This window comes from Thermobia domestica, chromosome 13, assembly GCF_964235325.1.
Source record: "Thermobia domestica chromosome 13, izTheDome1.hap1.1, whole genome shotgun sequence".
Classification (NCBI taxonomy): Eukaryota; Metazoa; Arthropoda; class Insecta; order Zygentoma; family Lepismatidae; genus Thermobia; species Thermobia domestica.
The window spans coordinates 43,173,729-43,194,869 of record NC_137466.1 but is presented as its reverse complement, the minus strand read 5'-3'; the positions used below and the strand labels follow the sequence as shown (position 1 = coordinate 43,194,869).

Here is a 21,141-nt window from a genome sequence, read left to right as displayed (position 1 = left end):
GCAGTGGAAACATACATTCAAACAACAACATAAATTTACGGCATGCTCCCGTTCACCTTTCTCATTTGGTGCTAAAAGCATGGTTTCCACATCAAATATAATATACAAAAACCGTTCAGTGCGTTTTAGTTTACACTTTTGAACGAAACATCGATGGCCAACAGTTACGTGCACTTTACAAAGACTACAATAATAGTCGCCGCATACATGAGGAGATTTTCTTTTTCTCACATCGTAAATTACACCACATGCGTTACACAATTTTACGTAATCACATGTGGATTTCTTTACTTTATTTAGTGTTAAATGGTTAGTAAAGCAAATGCCTTCAGGAAAGTTTCTATTACATTGTGTACAATGTACCAATTTCGCATTAGTTTCTTTACCATGAAAATGTTCACAGTACGAACATCTCATCTGACATTGGTGAGCCGCACGTGTTTCATAAAATCCTTCCAAGCATGAAAAGCAAAAACTTGTCTTACCCATAAAGGAAGTAATATTCTTAATGGGCTGGAAATGGCCCACAGTATCCCCTCTCTGATACAAAATAAATATCTTTTTCTCCGCATTTATTCCTGGGTAGCGTACCACAGGTGTTCTGGAATTTTCCGGTAATTCATATACTACAATTTGATAATTCTTTTTCACTAAATAATTTTGAAAAGCAACTACATCTTCCAAATCAAATCCCTGTTTCCGTTCAACGTACATTTTTGCATCATTACACAATTTTTGTGCTTTATTTTCCCAGGTTTTGCGTGTAGGCAAGGTCATATTGTATAATGCATCCTTACTCTCTTCATGTTTCGTAATCCAATATACTATGGATTTTGGCAGACAAAGAAAATCACTAGCCTTTGTGGCCACCACATGATCCTTGAGAAAAATACTCATTTCTGCATATTTTCTTACCGCTGCGCGTTTAGGTATACCCTGTCCGTGTAATCCATCAACGATATCAAACCGAAATTCTAATTGATTCCCTAAAAGAAATGATTCATTGCTATTTAATACGTTCTCCACCGTTCTAAGAACCACATCGGTATTCAAATTTTGACGTTTTCGCCATGGAACAAACACTTCTTTATTCAGGAGATCTCGGTCGGAATTTATTCTTAAACCGACAAAATCGTGGGGTCGTGTATCTCTCAGAACGGTAGAAAGCGCATAATCCATCATGGATGTAATATAATCCATGGGATTTGTAATTATATGTTGCATCGTTGGTTTTACAATAATTTCCACCCCTTTCATATTGAAACGCGGGTACTCTCTCACATTTCTCCCCACAATTTCAAACATATTACACTCTCTTTCATTCCCTCCATACCCTCGCAATGGAGGATGCTGAGAAGTTGTGGGTCGCATATCTTCTGAATAATGTGCATTATTCAGACGATCAACACGCGCATTTTCTTCCTCAATTTCTTGTAATTTTTGCCACAACATCTCTGTAAAGTCAGTTTCGGAATTTTGAATTTCTACTGGTTCATCCAAATTAATTTCATTTAATAGTGCCCAATCAATATGTAATGAGTCATCATCATCATTATGTTCTGATTGAACATTTTCACAATTTCCCGTAAATGAAAAGAACGCGGATACACTTTTGTCACTCACTCGCTCTAACTGCCCCTTCTCAGAAGCCATATAATTTAAATATGACGTAAATGCCGCATCATACAGTCGATCTTCACGGAAAAATCCGTGGTCAAAAAGCTCTATAATGTCCGCTGCTGAGCGAACATTATTCAGTATAATATATTGATTATTTTTAAAATATAGGTACAAAAGCGATAGTAGATCACTTACAATTTCAGACGATCCAATATACCCTGCTGCTTGCAGGTCCACTACTTGTTGCCACGTATGTAAAACACGTTCAGCACTATCCAAGCCTCTCAGTCTTCCCTGGAAAATGGTTTCATCAATCACGTTAAATTCCTCAAAGTAAAACTCCATTTTTTTCTGTAAAATACAAGATAAAAAAGTGCAATCAATATATGTATACAATGACTAAAAAACCTGAAAACAAACAAATTTTGAAAATAATAATAATAATAATAATAATAATAATAATAATAATAATAATAATTATAATAATAATAATAATAATAATAATACTTACCGAATATTAGTTTATCTCTGTTTAAGTGATGATCCAATTGAAATCCACGTCGCTCTCTGCTTTTTCTCGTTTCTATCGCTTATTTGCTTCAGCACCTAAAACAGAAAAGAAAAAAAATGCAATTAGTTACCGTATTACGACTTTTCAAATTACAAAATATAATATTCAACGTAACACTAACGCTCAACCATATTGGCTTTGCATGTAAGAGAGCCATGGTTCGATTCGCGATGCAGATTTTGTTAACTACCTCTCCAATATAAGATTGTAAAATATACCATTTATAACTGACAAAAGTCTACAATGCAAGCAAGCGTGAGGTTTTCCACGTAGAATAGCACTGGTTCGATTCCCGGGAGCACATTCTGCTAACTTTCTGTACAATATAATTTGTATATACCTGTTGTGTCATACACAATTCATAGCTACATATAAGTAATAAGTTCACACTGCAAGCATAAAATTTAGCGTACGGTTCTCCACCTGGGAGAATACTCATTCGATTCCCGGTGCAATGAAAAAATGTTAATTCCCTACATATTACATTATACTATATCTTAGTCAAGTTATAATTCCATAAAAGTACACCGAGTCATATCATTTTTTCAATGCCGGAAATTCCGCAATCAATTCCCGATAAAACCAAACAGTTCCGTCCCCCTTATACTCCCAACAATTGCAATATGTCCCTTTCCCATATAAAAATGAACAAGTATAATACAAGAAAACTACAACGTTAGTACTTACCAATCTTCCAGTCTCTCCTAGTAGTAAAATATCTTCTTCGCAAAGTTAACACTTGTTCTTGGTGGACTCTTCTTTCTAAATGTACACATCATGCAAATGCATCGGTATTTATATGCCCTTCAATCTTTCCAGAAGTTTCGAGTGTGTTCTTTCCCGTATTCCAACAATAATAAATTTAAAAAAGATCTCGAAGTTTCTAGTACTTTCTTTCACTCATACCAACGATCCAAATTTCTAGAATGTTCTCCAGCAGCAGCTGTCGCGTTACATGTGCTGCATATTAATGAATTACCTTGTTCTACGTGTGTGATCTGCATATTTTATTTCCGAAAGGTCTTTTCTGTATTCTGCTTGTCCAATTAACATTTCTTTTCACCGGAAACTATTTATTATGTGTCATGTTACCTCCGGCTGCACCTGCATACATTATGTGTCATTAGTATGCGTAAAAGGGTGTATCCATTTTTTCAAACGTGCATTAGGAACTGCTACCATGTCAAAAAAGTCCTCACTCATGAATATTCATGAGTGACGATAGTTATATTACAACCTACTGAACATCTGCTATATTGTGCTACGCCGTATGTCGAGCAAATTGGGGGTCTGGGAGCGAAGCCCAACCTAGAAGAAGCAGGCCGGTAGCCAGCCCAAAATGTAGGGGGGCCCGGCTGAAGTTAGAGGGCCCGACCCAACCATATTATAGTTTCATTGAGAGCCTGCCGTGAAAATTTTGGGAGGTCCAGCAAAAATTTAGGGGGCCCGGCCTCTTAGATTCCACAGGATACGAGCCTGAGAAGAAAAGCACGAGTACGGAATTGTTGTTGTAAGCATAGCTACAGTTATACTATGTTTCGTGAAACGCACACAAGTATAAGGATAAATGCATTTTGTATTATTCTTTATGCATGTATACTTTTGTTATATATTTTTGCGTAGACCAAGACTGTCTTTTTTCAACTGCTGTTCCTCAATTGTTATTCAAAATATATGATTAGATCAAACTGTACACTTTTTCTTTAAAATGAACATTTCGTCAATACAATATTTTCTCTTATGAAAGTACTGTGCAAGACAGCGTATCCGATATATCGCGGTGACTGTGTGAAGTGAATCATGACACCGTCATGAGTCCGAAATGGAAGTGCGTATTTAAATTAAATCTAACATACTTTCATTAAAAAAAAAATCGAGTCCATAAATGGAATCTGGGAATCAGGTTTACACCTCCCCTCCAGCTCCGGGTTTGTACGTGTCCCATTCTTGCAAATTAAAATTCTGGTCACATTGAGCTTCGCTCATCTAGGAAGCGAACCGCCCCTCCCAAATGATGATTCTGGATCCGCTAGTGTTTTGGTCTTAGCACGTCCGTGTAAGGAATTAGGCCCGTTGGTGATAATTCGGAGCGCAGGCAGGTACGTTCTGCACCGGAGGTGTTATTTTCGCTATTTGTTTGATGATTTCTAGAACAGTCTGTCATGATTGCTCATAGCGGGGGTCAAACCCACGCGCCACCTTTTCCCGAACCGAAGTCCACAACGTTAACGATTCGACAAAACTGGTATCACACACAATGTACTAAAAAATGGCGTCCTTGGAGATAACTCTGGTAAGATAGTAGCCAGAACCTTGATTTACGTACCTTCTGGTTATTCTCCTAGGAAAAAAGCGACGAAATAAAGATAGGCTCGATTCATAGGCATCTTGAGTCAGAATACTCCTAGTTTTCACGAGACAAATGGTACCTAAACTAAACTTCCCCAGCGAACGGACGCAGCTCAGTGAACGAACATTGGTATCCCATTCAGAAGTTCTTAGATTCGATGTGAGTGGCTGGCTCTCCTCAGTGAGAGCTATTTATTTATTTATTTTTAGATATGTTTCTCTCTCCGGAATTAGCTTAAAACCAGGCCCTATATTTGACTACTACCCCAAAATCCCTGCCTCTATACCATTTCGACCTTAGGCAAGGATGTCTCTAAAAAAATGGAATTCAAATTCGAAACATCATGTCTATGGCCAGTTATATACACGAATTCTACGAATTCAATTTTCCATACCAGAGACTGCCTGTGAATTGTTTCAAAATATTTTGAATGAGATTTCGGATTAATATTTTAACTATTATTGACCACATACATTAGCCGTTACCGTTAAAACTGACTCGAAATTACAGTTTTGCGTATTGCTGCTCTTTCGTCGAACCTAACACTCAATTTTGTTTTTCGAAGTTTTATTATGCTCATACTTAATAAAGAATGCTCTATCAGTAGTGAGCAAATGGAAAGGGAAACAGACAAAAACTAAACACAAAATGCATTCGAAAAGGGATTAGCAGAGGGCAATAAACATTTAAACTAAAGATAACATGCCTAGCGCTATCAGGTGCATTCAGCCTCCATCAAATTGAGTACCAGAGTGTCCTTGGTACTCCTGGGCACCTTTGGAGGTAAAAGTGGCCGAGCTTGGGACTGATCACCTCACCTCATATCGTGTCGTAATTCCAGACTCTATGGAGCTCTATCGTTGACGTCACAAAGAGACCGCTCGACCTCAGACTTGATTTCCTGAAAGGTCTCTATGTAACGTTTTCGTTAAATTTAAACCGGTATCCTCTATTCCCTGTTCACAGCACGTGTATGTCACACTAAGACTGCTGTTACAATCTTTTTTAAAATCCTTTTATTCATGATACAAGAACACACGTGTTGAAACTGGCCACCTCACTTTCGAATTTCGAATCAAAACCAACCTGAATCATTTGTTTATAATTTATTATTGATTGTTTTGAAGAAAAAATGGTTTGTTTCGAAAAACATTTAGAGATATTTAGAAAACAAAGTTGGGAGCTAAATTCACACTCGCCCCCTCCACTTTCGAATTTCGAATCAAAACGAACCTGAATCATTTGTTTATCGTTTGTTATTGATTGTTTTGAAGAAAAAATAGTTTCTTTCGAAAAAAATTCAGAAATTAGAAAACGAAGTTGGGAGCTAAATCCACACGCGCCCCCCCTACACTTTCGAATTTCGAATCAAAACGAACCTGAATCATTTGTTTATCGTTTGTTATTGATTGTTTTGAAGAAATAATCGTTTGTTCCGGAAAATATTCAGAGACATTGAAAACAATGTTGGGTGCTGGCTCCTCCCCCACTTTCTACTTTAGACTCAAAACCAAACCCAACGGGTTGTTAATCGTTTGTTATTGTTTGTTTTGAAAAATATTTTGTTTCGAAAAGTATACAGAGATATTTAGAAAATAATGTGATATGGTGTGTTTGTAAGTTCATCCTGATGGCTCAAATTTTGAAATTCGATTGAAAGCCCATACAGATCATTTGCTTGTGTTTAAATACAATCGTTTATTTCGGAGAATAAAAAAGACATTCAGAAAATAGTGTTTTGGATTGTATAATTCACACTGCACTCCCCTACTTCCAAATTTCGATTGAGAAGTATAGTGTCAAGTATGCAGGCAACGGAGATTGAACACATCTTGTAACGCATTTATACTGAGTGTTATTAAACTAGACCGACAAACTGGAAAAGGTGATTTCTCACATCAAAATGAGATAAAATTTCATAAGAACCTGTGACCAAAAGCAGAGCTAGGGTTGTTCAAATCCGTGGGCAAATAAACTTTGGTGTTTTAAGTGGGAACTTTCTGAAAACCTCACGTTTCAAACTTCTCTGAAGCTCACTCGTCCTCACGGGCCCTCATTACCCCTCAACCTCACTTATCCTCAATGTCACGGCTACTCACGATCCTCAACCTCACTCACCCTAAAACTTATCACTCTTTACTACATTTAGACCTCACTCACATTCTCTCTTACAACCCATCAACCTCACTAAAACACCCTCACGACTCTCATTCACCTTCAACCGCACGGGCTCCAGAGATCCCTTAACCTGACTCACCTCAATCTCACCCATTGACTTTGAGTGAGGATTAGTGAGATAGCCTTATGAGGATCAATCTCGTGAGGGTGCCCTCCTTTGCTTTGGAGGTGAATATTTCCGAACCTATCATCAATTGAGTTGAAGCATCTTATCGTCTTAGATTTGTAATCTTCTCTATCCAAAATGCATGGTTCAGAATTTTGTAGTGGCGTAGCAATGAATTCTCCCATAGGAACTGAGAGAGTTGCAGACATTCCGTTAGGAAAGGCGAGCCTGATTCATGACACGAGTATGGAACGGCGTCCGAACAAGTAACATAGATTCGTTGACAGACCATCGATATCTCGAACAAAATCAAGATGGCAAAGGATTTTTAGCGTGTTGTGCGTTCATAATTACATCAGAGGATGAGTATGGTGGATTAAAAATAATTAAATAAAGTCTTCAGTTTAATGATCCACAATCATGCTTTGTCTGTTAAATGAGACATATATTAATGATTTTGAAAGAATTGGTGCAATGAGGCTCTTCAGGGAAATGGGAGTATCCCTCACAAAAATTAATAAACAATAAATGAAAATTAAAAAAAAAATAATAAAATAAAATAAAACTAACATTATATTTTCCATCACAAACTCATTTGGCCTTAACACATATTTTTTCATCTTTTTGTTAAATGATCAATATTGGTGCTTTCATATGTCATTACCTCCCATGCGTTGTCAACAATCCTTTGTTCACCAAAGTGGTGGAGAAGGGAGGGACAAAGTTATTCAGTGGTAGGGTGATAACATCTATTGCAAGTAGTTCCACTTTAGATACCAGGCCAACTGAGTTCGTGGCGGAGAACGAACGTGGCGTGAGTTCGTTTCTTTTCAGGGATAATCATCAATCGCAGATCATCAATGCACAAATTGTTCCAAAATCATTAAATATCATTTATATATGTATTCTTTAATGTAAAGAGCATAATTTTATATTATTAAACTGAAGATTTTAATTAATTTTATTTAATCTACTACACACATTTCCTGCTTTAGTTAAGCAACCATATAAAACACACCAAAAATTCTTCGCTATCTTGGGTCTGTTCAAGGTATCGATGGTCTGACAACTAATTTATGTTATTTGCTTGGACGTCGTTCATTACGTCATGAATCAGGCTCACTTTTCCTGACGAAATACCCGAGACTTCTTCACTTCCTGTGGGAAATTTCTTGCGACGCCACAAAACGATTCTGAATCATCCAGATTTGGATAGTACGAGTACGAGTTTGCCCTGGCTTTCGTCACACTCTAATGTTTCGAGTTCGGTCTTCCTTGCCTGCTTTCCTGATAGAAGATTTTTTAATTTGAAATTTAAAAAGTGAGAAGGCAGTGTAAAATTATAAAAACCAAAACACTATTTACAAAATATCTTTGTGTTTTTTCTTAACAAACCAATTTAACACTTTCGATCCTAAACCCGAGTCAGAGTCGGGTAGGCTGTTTATTCCAAAACGCCGAAGCCCGAGTCCAACTCGTTTTTCACGTAATAGCCCTATGTAACTTATTATGGGTTCCGGTCGGTTGTCGGCCGTGTTAATTACTTACTGACACTCAGTTCTTGAAGAAATACTATTAACCTGACATCCAGCGAAGAGTAAACGAACTTTTGCAGTTTGATTGTTGTGATCAACTTTCTTCGTTTGACTGCAACACGCTTGATAATATAGTGGAATATTTTGTTTAGAAAACTATTTAATTTTACAGAAGTTGTCTTTTTGAAGCAAGTAAAATGAATATAAAATATTTTAAAACAGTATAGTTTAGATCCCGTTTGGAAGGTGAAATTGACAATTCAGATTTAGATTCTGATTTCAAAATTTAAAAAGCAGGTGAGTACATGAGCAGTTCCGTGCTGTGGAAAATCAGCGCCCGGGGCAGGAGTATAAGGCGGAATCCCTCCTCCCTGTACATATGAATAAAGTCGACAGACCAGCCGTAAAGCGCCAATATACCTCCCGAATCCTCACAATAACGGAACTCAGTGGTCAGTTCACGCAGATTTCCCGCTTCTTATTACACATCATTGTCACTGTTCGCACTTCATTCGCAGCGGGAGTATTATTTTACTATTGTAAAAATTTTTTTCGTCTGTTCAAGAAGTACATATTTCAAACAGCAATGTAGCGAACTACCTCTTCTTACATCACTAAATTATATATTCATAATAAAATCTAAAGTCCAAAAACTTGTTTGCAGTGTTTTTAGTGCGTCTATTATTATTTAGCAATGTGCTATAATTTTTTTTTTTTTTTAAATGCCTAAAAACCCCAGGATACTGGAATAAACAAGGTTAGATTAGCCCAGAATCGAAAGTGATTATAAACAAAGAACAAACAATCCACTTGAATTTTGAATAGAACTTCCAAAATTTGAGAAACTAGGGTAAGGTGACCTTATCAACACACCACACCAACTTTGTTTTCTAAATATATATGTTTTCAAAACAAACGGTTATTTCTTCAAAACAATTAATAACAAACGATTCGTTTTGCTTTTGTGACGAAATTCGAAAGGGGGATAGCCTCCAACTTTGTCTACATATCTCTGAATGAATTCCAATATAAACGATTATTTCTTCAAAACAATCAATAGGAAACCAAAAACAAACGATTGGGTTTGGTTTCGTGTCGAAGTTCGACAATGGGGGAACCAGTGAGAACTTGGCCCCCAAATTTGTTTTCTAGATATCGTTGAATGCTTTTCGAATCAAACTTTTTTTTTCTTCATTCTAAACAATCAACAACAAACGAAAAACAAACGATTCTGTTTGGTTTCGTATCGAAATTCGAAAGTGGGAGGCCATCCCCCATCTTTGTTTTCTAAATATATTTGAATGATTTCGGAAACAAATAATTTTTTTTCTTCAAAACGATTAATAACAAACGAAAAACAAAAGATTTGCATGGTTTTTGATTCGAAATTCAAAAGCAGGGGGAGGAGCAACTTCACACACGTCACGAACGCTTCACAAACTAAGCTTAATTACAAACGAGAAATAATTTCAAGGAATTTGTTGGAACTAAAGGCAACAATGAAATTCAATTTAATTCAACAGAATATGATGGAAATGTTATATCAATAATTACATAGAAGCTGTAGCTAGAAACCATCTCTAGTTGTCGTTAAAATACAAATAAAAGTCTCATAGGTGTGAACCTGAAAAATCATACACAAAACTATGTGAACCCGGTTTTCTGAACTTGAGGTCAGTGACAATGACAATAATCTGCAGTTGAAAGTAGGAACTGAATATGATAAATTTATGTTATAAATTACATACAAATTGCACAATTCACTACATGAATCGATATGGTCTTCATTTATTTAACAGAAACTACTTTCCATTATTATGGTTTGGAACCCCAGTAACGTAAAGAAACATCCATATATTTACGATGGCATATTAGTTAAATGAAATGAAATGAAATGAAATCTTTAGTTTAACGTCCCACGATTACGCAAGCGAAGTGCCAAAGGGGACGGATGAAATAGCAAGTGAATAATGATGTAAGAAATGGTGGAATGATAAAGTGGAGGAGACGGGAGAACCCCGAGAAAACTCACGGACACGGTGTCGTCCACCACGAACTCACTTAGCCTGGGTTCGAACCAGGGACCCCTAGAACCAGAGGTGAGCGCTCTACCACTGAGCCACCGTGCCCCCGGCATTTTAGTTAAAATTCTTATTTCGTATATTATTCATTTTAGGTGAAATAAACGATTTTAATATATATATTTTCATTACTCACTTAATAAATACGAATGTACATAGAAATATATCAGGGTCATCTAGGAACATGACACAGATATTAAAGAGGGTTGCTGCAACGAAACTGAACTATTTCATCGAATCAAAATATTAAGTCTTATGAACTTACTCCCCACCCCATCCTCCGGTACAACGACTTAAGTATCTAATTAGAAAGTAGTTGTACTCTTTTGTACCACAATTACCTCTATTTGTACTATACTGCATTTTGAAAATTTAAGAAAAGAAAGTAGGGTTAAGTTCACACAGCAGCTCAACGTCTTGTAATTGATTTAATTGGGTCATTTAAAAGACCATTTGAACTGAAATGTACCATAATTTCTTTCGTATGCACCGTTTTAGATTATGAGAAATTAAAAATCAAGTTAAATACAATAAATAATGGCCTGTAAACGAAGATATACAAAAAGTACAAAATTTGTGCAATAAGTTTCATAACGCCCGTAAGAGAGTACCAAAGAAAATTACTAACGATTGTATACGTTTGACATTGATTCTTACAGGTGAAATTCACTGAATTTTCCAAATTTTATTATTAACATTAGAAGCAGAGGATCAAAATCATACAATGAGCAAAAATACTTTATATTAAGTAATTAATAAATGAAAAGCATAATATATGCTTTTAATTTCTAATGACACATCCCATTCCGAGGGAAATGAAGAGATTTTATACAGGATCTATATAATGAAGAAAGTAAGTTAGTCACTAATGTTCCAATGGAATTTGCAGAGTGTGCGTTATCAACACCGATTATTTTAGCAAAAACCACAATGGAAATACACATTTGTTATGTGGATACACACTTCAACTCACGAGAGACACGCCAATAGATCTTGCAACAACGCTATCATACTCTTAGTTGTGTTTCAAGTAGATGGAACTTTTTAAAATCAAAAAAATCGAACGGAATCTTCGACATAATCGTATTTTCCTGTCGCCTTCTTTTTTTCGTATAACCTTTATGCTGCCCCCTCCAAAAAAACTCTAAATCAGAGTAACAAAAAAGAAAAACTAATAATAAAATTCATATTAAAATAAAACAAACCAGTTAACATGGGTTGTGTGGATCAGGCCGTTTTGTTTTCTTAATTCTCAAAATACAGTAGTGCAAACAAAAGTAATTCTGGTATGAAGTACTTTCGCATCATGTACTTAAATCGTTCTTACCAGGTGGTAGTAGGGGGCTAGCCCCTACTTTGTTCTGTTAATTTCTCATAATGCAGGACGGTACAAACGAAACAAATTACGGTACAATCCGCTAGAAAGGAAAATCTTTCAAACGGGACAAATCGAATACAGTATATGGTGGAGAACTACGTGAATCTAGCCCCACTTTGTTTTCCTAATTTCTCAAAATACAGTGCAGTACAAACAAAAGTAATTGCGGTACAAACCGGTACGAACCAAGTCCTTTCGAATGAAATACTTAAATCGTTTGTACCGGACAATGGGGGCAAGACCCTAGTTTCTTCTATTAATTTCTCATAATGTAAGACTGTACAAACGAAACAAATTATAGTACAGTGCAAACGAAATTGTTTCAAAAGAGACAATTAAACCGATTATAGGAAGTGGAGGTGGTGGGAGTCCTTGAACCTGACGCCCCCCACTTCGTTTTCGAAATTTCACAAAATACAGTATAGTAAAGATGAAAGTAATTGCAGTACAAATCGGCACAAATGAAGTATTTTCTAATTATATACTTAAATCGTTTGAATCGAAAGGTTGGCGGCCAAGTTCACGAATGTCTAATATTACCTTCGTAAATGTGTTTAATTCAAGTAAACGATGACGATCCAAGAATTTGGAAACGCTTCCCATCAAAGAAACACACGACGAAACGCAGAACAGAAAAACACGTTGCAAACAAAACGAAAGAAAACCGAAAATGTAAATGGAGTTCGAACATTTTTCTAAATTCAATACAGCGCACACAACTAAGGGATAATTAGGCTTTAAATATATATATATATACAGTGTATATTTTGCTAAGTAAAATCTCCTTTAATTTTAATTCCGAAGCGATGAAGATCAAAGTATGCGAACTGTGACTGTAGGAGCAATAAATCTCGGTGTATCCAAGAGGTTAATGTTCACGCTCTATGTGCATGTGGTCAGAAGTTCAATTGTCACCAGGATTAATTAAATAGGGCGTGTTCGCAGCCCAATTTACAAAAAAATTACAGGTCTCGTACCTAGAAGCTCAGCAGCTGGTTTAGGAAGTTAAAATTCAATCAGTAATGTACGAAAAAAAAAAAATACCTCACACAGTATTTCATACAGTGCTACAACAAACAAGAGAAGTACTCACCTCAGTAATGCTCTTCTGTTGATTGATTCTGCGTTAGTCTTGCCCATATATATAGCATTCCATTTACCGCCACGTACTTGCCAGCCAATCACAAAACGGTCCATTCTTCTTTTGTCCGTTCAGACTCTCCTATTGTTTCACACGAAAGTCTTTATTCATGTTCAGAAGAAAAAGACATCTCTTCGAACAAAATGCCGTACAAGAATTTCAAAGATTATGAATTGCATTTTATACACTGAGTGACCCACTTCTAAAATAACAGAATTTTTATGCATTGAAGCCAATAAATTAAGGTCTTGTACGATGAAATCGCTTGTTACATTCGTATTGTGGTTTTGGAAGTCTGTTTCAAACCATGTTTATTCACTTTGTTGGACACTGCATTTTCATGTTAAGTTAGTTACATGACGTTTGAGAAGTGGAATATAATTCGGTTATCAGAAATGAAATAACAACATAACGTTCTGAAGTAAATTACCGTTTGATATACCTTTGTCACTAAAGATAAAAGATACATCATTTTAAAAGTTCAAAAAGGATAGTTGGCATAGGAATTGGAATAACCTTGGAACGATCCCAGGGTCGTCAATACTAACTGAGGTTACTGCAAAGAATACCTAAGTCATGTCAGACAAATGCCGGCCGGGATGGTACCTACCAACTAGGTCCAGGTCGACTACCTTCCAGCATTTTTCCCCCTCGTTTTATCCAGGCCTGACTCTCAGATGGATAAAAGCCATGAGAGCCATAAAATCCAATCAAATTAAACAAAACTAATCATATAATTTCCTTTGATATGTTTTTGAATTCCAAGAAAGTTCTCCGCATTAAAAAAAAAAAAATCCCTCGAAAATTTTATTAACGTCAGAAATTAGGTGGATTTTATTGTGAATTAAATACAGGATTCCTCTCAGCATTTGTACATCTGAATTTAATTTGAAACAGAATCGTACTTTTCGTACATTACATTAATCGTAAATATGATTTCTTTACAATCAATTAGCTTTATTTATTTATTTTGCCACAACTCATATTACCGCAATTTTTCTTCCCTACAAAACATGTGTTAGTCTCTGTATTACTATTATCTGTATATCTTTGAAATGTTAGAGATTCTGAAGGTTAATGTAAAGCAGCAATCTCCAACTGAAGATTGCGGCACTATCTCCGTATATATCTCATGTATTTTTATCGTTGCACAAAATATCAATACTGCTCATTGGTATAACTAAAATATTTTTCTAGGGGGCCATGACCTCTTAGTTCTAAAAATTGAAAGAGCCCTTTAGACTTTAATATAATGGTATTGAAAATACGTTTCTGAGCCCCCTTGTCCTGCCCTCACGTTCACAAGTAATAATAATAATAATAATAATAATAATAATAATAATAATAATAATAATAATAATAATAATAATAATAATAATAATAATATATTTTCGAGTGTTGCGAGAATCCGTGAAGATTCCATAAATAAATTAGGGTCAGTGGCTGAATTTCTGAATCTTTAAGTTTAATATAGGATTGCCATATTACCCGATTTTAGCGGGTACCACCCGATTTTCAGGTCCTATATTCTTCCCCCGCTTAATCATCTCTTAATCACGAAAAACTACCCGCTTTCTTGGATTGGAGAAAAGTCTAAGACGACTTTGTTGATAAAGTGTTGTTATATTCAACGTAAACCGATACATCTTTGTGTCAAACTTAATCGCGATTGAGTTAAATTTGGACTCGAGCTCAGGCAGATTCATTATTAGTACTTTTGCTTTTAAAATGTTTATGCTGTATTTCATATACTCTGAAACCGTGGTAATGTTGTATATTAGTATCATTTCAAGTAGCAATCTTTAAAAATGATTAGAAATTTTATAAGAGATGGACCAAGATTCCTAGATATGCTTTACCTTTCTCATGATGAAAATTCAGAAGTTATTTCGTGTTTTATAGAGAAAACCGTATGAACATTATCTGTCATAGCCTATATCAATTTTTTTAAACTTGCTTTACAGGTATCTTACAATTATAGATATCTTACTGTAATACGTACTTAATACTTACTTGACAATTGGAGACTCACATTTGTTGAACTTAATAAAGCATTAAAGGCAAAAACTAAGTATGCTTTGTTTTAGTTTCGTTAGAAAAGTACATTGAAAGTGTCACTTAACAAAGAAATCAGTAATTAAAAAAAATGGTGCGAATGATCCCAGGTCAGTATTTGTAATACACAACTTCACATCAGTACTTACGGTTTAGAATCCAACGCTTTTCTAATTTTAAAATATGGCAACCCTAGTTTAATAGCAAGCACATCCCAGCAAATACTCGAAATGAAATACCGTATTACCCCATCTATAAGACGCACTTTTCGAAATTTTTGGAATTGAAAAGCTGTGAGCGTCTTATATAACGGTAGTGGATTTTTTCCTTGCATTTTCCACTTTGTTGTTTTCACGCTAGTTGTCTTTCGCATTTCTAGTTTCTTGCCTTTGCGCTCATTGTTAGTCCAGCACGCAACAAGATATTAGTAAGATAGTTGATAGATAGTACTGCGTTCTTTGTTTCTGTACGGACTTATGCTCATTGCTGTGTTCATTGCTTCACACTTTTTTTTTATTTTTTTAAACATCAGGTAACGTTTCCCCACGTTTCCCAAGAAATGGGTGAAAGGACATTTGTACAGTGCTGAGTTCAAGTTTAAAGTTATTACATGAATAAAACTTGGTTCAACTACTTTAAACATTGTATATACGGTAAGTTCCATAATTTTCATTTTTTTCTAAATTTCGTGTTCGAAAATCATGGTGAGTCTTATACAATGGAGCGTTTTATGGGGAATACGGTATCTAGTTTAAGGTCTTACGTTTATGCACCGAGGCTAAGGAAGATCGTAACCATGAGAAATGAAGGAAATGGTGTATTAAAGAACCCCTAGAAAATATACGCACATGGATCGAGCCAGAGACTCCACGTACCAGACAACACTTCTGGATTAAATATAACAATACCAGTTAAAACTTTGTTCTTCTTAGTACATTGCTTCCACGCTCAATCGCTCTGCAAATGTACCAATCTGTCCTTAAATGTTCACATCCTCGCCATAACATATCTTAATGTAGAAAGTAGAAAAGCAAAGGGGACCAATCACATTGTCGGGAACAAACTCATTAGGTCGGCGCTTACGAGTGCGGAACTCACGCTCACTCGACCTCAACTTCACGAAGTGAGCGTGAGGTTGAGTAAGCATGAGGTCAGACCGGTGAGGTGAGCGTGAGGTCGAAATGAGTTTGTAAGCGTGAGGTCGAGTGAGTGAGAGGTCGAAATAAGTTTGTGAGCGTGAGGTTGAGTGAGGTTGGATCAAAGTAGACACCTGGTCCTTCCAATAGCAGGGAGAAGTATATTGTAATTCGAAAACACTGTAGATTGTTTGTTCTCTACACAAAAGCTTCTTTTTCTCTATCTGAAGATAATACCTGCTGTGAAACGACGATAGGTAAGCAGGGAGTATCTTTGGGCCGCTACTTTTTTTTTTTTTTTTTTTTTTCATTGGTCAACTTGGGATAGAAGTTTTAGTGTCTTTGTCATCAGGTATTTCTTAGAAGCAAGTAGAAAATAATCATGGAATGTCTTGATGTTTTGTCAGGCACACTAAGAGTATTTGGCCTCGAAATCCAGTCAAGAATATTCATCATTTAGATTTAGTATCATAAAATAACCGATTAAATTAAATTGTTTTGTATTTTCCTACTACCGCCAAAACTGGCTTAAATATTTTCCTTTGTCCCTTTAACTATAGTTTTCTCTTGTGATCTCGCTTGTTATTGTTTAATAAGGATTTTGTAGCCTAAGTCAGTGTTTTATTTACGAATTTTCTAAAAATGAGGTGAATCTTGAATCTTGGGCTAGCAGTTAACCTCATAAGAATTGCAGCCTTCTCCCGCCCTCGGCCGAGGGGAGCCCATCTCTCCAACTACTTGGGCGCAATTTCCCCCCGAATATACTATTCGCTCCCAAAACAGAGTGCTTAAATTCTTAGCGAGATTCCCCCTCCCCAATAAATTTCCACACTGGTTCGCATGTCGAATACATTGCAGGTTACACCACTTAGTAGCCCTTGTCCATTCTTTCTAAACAGGATCAGTCTATACAGTATTTTCTTCCACCTTCCCTCATAATTTTATCCTTTCAAGCCAAAGAGAATACATTCATTCACAGTTGTCGTTCTTAAAAGGAAAATCATAGTATAATTAAAAGTGCGATTCTGTCATTTTGAAAGAAAATATGCCCTCCCCCCAAAAAATAAGTCTATCGGGTGCAACCAACGTCCTAAAATCAGCCTGTGGGCACCCCTGCTTGCTCCAAATAGAAAATAGAATTTACATATTTTCTGGGCGAGTATTTTCGAGACATTATTACATCTTGATAAGTATATAGAATTTTATATACACCGACTATTTACTTGGAAATAAAATTCATATAGTTAGCAAGTAATTGTTTTGGTATAAATATAACTACGCAGAACAGCCATAAATAAATGTTTTGTATTACTGGGGTAAATGTGCCAGTCCTCGACCACTTAATTCATTTTCGTATAATCCCTTAATCGTTGTTCAAAGGGGGAACGGACAGAATGGCAGGAGGACAAAATGGCAGAGGACATAATGGCAGGAGGACAAAATGGCAGAGGACGAAATGGTAGGCGGACGAAGTGGTAGGGGACAAAATGACAGGCGGACGAAATGGCAGGAAGTTAATTTGAATTGTCGGGTTTTAAACTATTTTGTTTCTTACTTGATAAATGAAGATTTCAACATAAATTTTCGATTTATCCATTATGCTCCAAAATTCGAACTGCTAATAATATTTCAATTCTAATTGACAGTCATCTACAAACACCTTACTATTGCAAGCTCTCTATTCATACCAGCAGTGTCTTAATGAAAGAAATTAGTTTTAGTCGTTTTCTTTTTTATACATATTATTTTAGATCTTTTCGGGTATTACTAGAAGGAAGCAGCTTTTATCTTTATTTCTCACTGTGATCTGTATATGCTCAAGTGAAGACAAAAGTTATTTGCAAAACATTTTAAGTAACAAGCAAAAACGGAAAATACATAAATACATACATCCTCCATATTAATTTGCGAATAAACTAACCTCGGTATTGTACAAAGAATCAGATACTTTCTGTGGCAAAGAAAACGAATTAAAATTGGTCGATTCGACTCTTCCGAAGTTTTTGACGAGAGGATATGTAGGATGTGTCCTCATTATTTTCTGGTGACTCTCTCTAGTATTTTTAAGTCTATAAAATATGCATAGGGACAAATTCAAGGGAAGCTCGGGGCAAAAATCATCGGAGGAAACAAATTGTAGAGTACTCACAAGAAATACTAGAACTTTCGGTAGACATAGGATCTCCCGTTTTCAAAATAAAGGATATGATTAATTGTATATATGTCATATGATTAATTGTATATAAGTCATATGATTAATTGTATATATATCATATGCAATTTGATAAGGTAATAGTATGAACACAAGAAAGAGCATTTATCAACGTTTAAAGATACGCAAGTCATTACACAATTTACTTCATTAATAAATATGATTTAAGTGTCGTTATATCAATCTTTCGTGGACTCGTCATAACCTGGAAGAATTCTGATAAATTCTACATGAAACTAAGACGGAAATCACGACACATTTTGTACATAAATTTACAAAACGAGACGAGAAAATTTGGATTCGAGACAGGATTTTTACAAACATTTACGACACGAGACGAGAAAACCTGAATTCTCATCTCGTCTTGAGGGCAACGCTATAAGCAAGCAAGTTAGAAATCAAATATACACGATCATAGTTTCTTTAAGCTGCACTAAGCTGTAAATATACCCAATATAGCATTGGGGGTGAAAGGGGAGCGATTAAAGTAAAATGCCTGATAATTTAAGGTTCCTCATAACTCCACTGAAATTCAGGAAAAAATCTCTGAATTACGAAAAAAAGAAAACATGCAAAATACATTTTCAGGGTAACTCTTACAGCCATTACGTTATTATAAGATTAATGCTACTTCTGAAACTGATTTGATTGAATATGTATTTGGATAACGAAACTACTTTCATAAGTTTTTCAAAGTATCAAGATTGAGAAGAACGAAGTTTGTCTTCCACTGTTGTTATCTCATTGCTCATAGATACCAGTGATGAAATAATTGGTCGAAAATCACGCGGCCGCTTCTTACATCAATTCATGAAGAAAATTAGTTCCTATATTAGGTACCTAAGTTCAGTATTAACAAAAAACACCCAGCCTCTTGCAACGATGCGTAGCACATTTTAATACTTACACTTGAAATAAAAATATGACTGGATAAAGACGATTGCCTTTGTCTTTGAATTTCATATGTGAATAACAATATAGGGCTTTTCAGATAGAGGAGGGGGAGGGACAGGTTTTATTAAACAAGATCGTACATCTGATATGTTTTAACTATAGGCAAGTTGCAGGCTAAACTCAGTCTTCTGAAGTCAAACGACAAATACCATTAAGATGTTCAAGAGAATAACGTATCAGCATTATTACATACTACAGACACAAAGATACCACTAGGCTCCCAAGTTTCAAAATTATATTGTATGTGAAAGCAGTTAGTAGGTTTAATTCTTTGTCACATGATAGCTAGACCCTGAGAGAAATTCAGAGTGAGTCCACGGGAAAATTCTTTCGTCATAAATAAAAGTTGTACTACTTAGAATTATTATAAAACTAAGATATCAATTGGAAGATGGTTAAAAAGAAACAAATTTAAGAAAAAAAGTTAAGACATGGATAACTGATATTTACCCTCTTTTACGCTCTTGGTTCAATTTAGCTGTATTTATATGCTTTGGACATTTGAGGTAGAAATGAATAAATCGAGAACCGTTACCCACTAACAAACACAATAGGTAAAACCTAAAAATACGAGCCCTAGGAGTTATAATTTTTGCCAAATTAACTTCTTGCCATTCTGTCCTTCTGCCATTTTGTCCGCTGCCATTTCGTCCTCCTGCCTTTATTTCCTGACATTATGTCCCCTGCCATTTTGTCCTCCTGCCATTCTGTCCTAAATTCCAACGAGCCAGTTAACATTTCTTTTAGAAACATACACTTGATTTAATTTTTAAACCATCGCCTACTCCGGTCTATTTACAAGCCGGCGATGTTTTAAATTAAAAAAATCTTCCTAGTTACTGTTATTGTGGAATGGCGGAGTGCTTTTGAACTTCATTGATCTTGGACTAAGGCTTAGAAGAAATTTATGTATGTGTGTTTTTAGGGTTCTAAATGAAAAGCAGAAAGAAATAAAGTCACCATATTCCAAGATTGTTGAGTACAAAATTGTATAGGATGCTATTCCCTTTTCCCCGTTCCTTCCTCATGTTTGATTTTTTACCCTTTCTTACATTAAAGAGCAAAATTTTAATTCAGACAGTTATAAATTAATTACCGAAACACCAGATACGTCTTTTTGGTCGTGGAAGACAGATGTTAATGTGTTCTATTCAATATGATTTATAGTAATGACGGTAAGATTAATGTAAATGCTAAGATAAAATGTAAAAATGGTGCGAAAAAGAGCGACGATAACCAAGAGCGGATTACGACTTTTAGGGCCCTGGAGCCGACTATTTCAAGGGGGCCCTATGTTACGAATAATTCCAGCGCATAAATTTTCTTTGGTGCTTTCCACAGCCTCACAGGCTTATCGAAATATCAAAAACTATGCTGTAATATTTTAATGTACTTTAAGTTTTATTGTTAAGGAGATTCGGAAAACCTCCTAGATTTGCTTTAAGTAATGACAGAGATATTTCAAACTAATTGTCACCACAAGCTAATATTTGAGTTTGTAATAAAGGCCCAAAATAGCTCCCTCCCTCACAAAATAAGTATCAAGACGCTGATGGAAGACGACTTAACTCTATCGATACCGCGAGCATAACGAGCGGAAAAGAATTAGTATGGGTCTGAAGCCTATAATAAAATAAGTTGATTGCTATATTTTAATATTAAAGAGAGGAATTTTTGGAGGCCCCGGAGCCTGGGCTCCATTGGCTTCGCCCTTAATCCGCTCCTGACGTTAACGAAAACTGAATCACAAAATGCTGCAACTGACCCAAGCAATGTTGTTTTCTTTTTAAACTGAAACCCCAGGAAAGAATGGAACGTGACTTG

At 35.7% G+C, this 21,141-nt stretch overlaps 1 protein-coding gene across 6 annotated transcripts in view; it reads right to left on the bottom strand.

The window, feature by feature from the left end:
* The window catches only part of LOC145668121 (PMS1 protein homolog 1-like), a 174,384-nt gene that overhangs the window by 60,596 nt on the left and 92,647 nt on the right, over positions 1 to 21,141 (bottom strand). Inside the window, exon 14 of one of the 6 annotated variants that reach the window (XR_014127973.1) lies at positions 12,913 to 13,041. The exons of 4 other annotated variants lie outside the window; for them this stretch is intronic. Coding sequence is in view for 1 of the 2 variants with exons in the window: in XM_081735668.1 (XP_081591794.1) it covers positions 13,042 to 13,061 (20 nt within the window). In the remaining variant the exon portion in view is untranslated. Of the gene's footprint in view, positions 1 to 12,912; positions 13,062 to 21,141 lie in introns of those variants that run through there. One more of the 6 variants, XM_081735668.1, reaches the window with a different exon arrangement.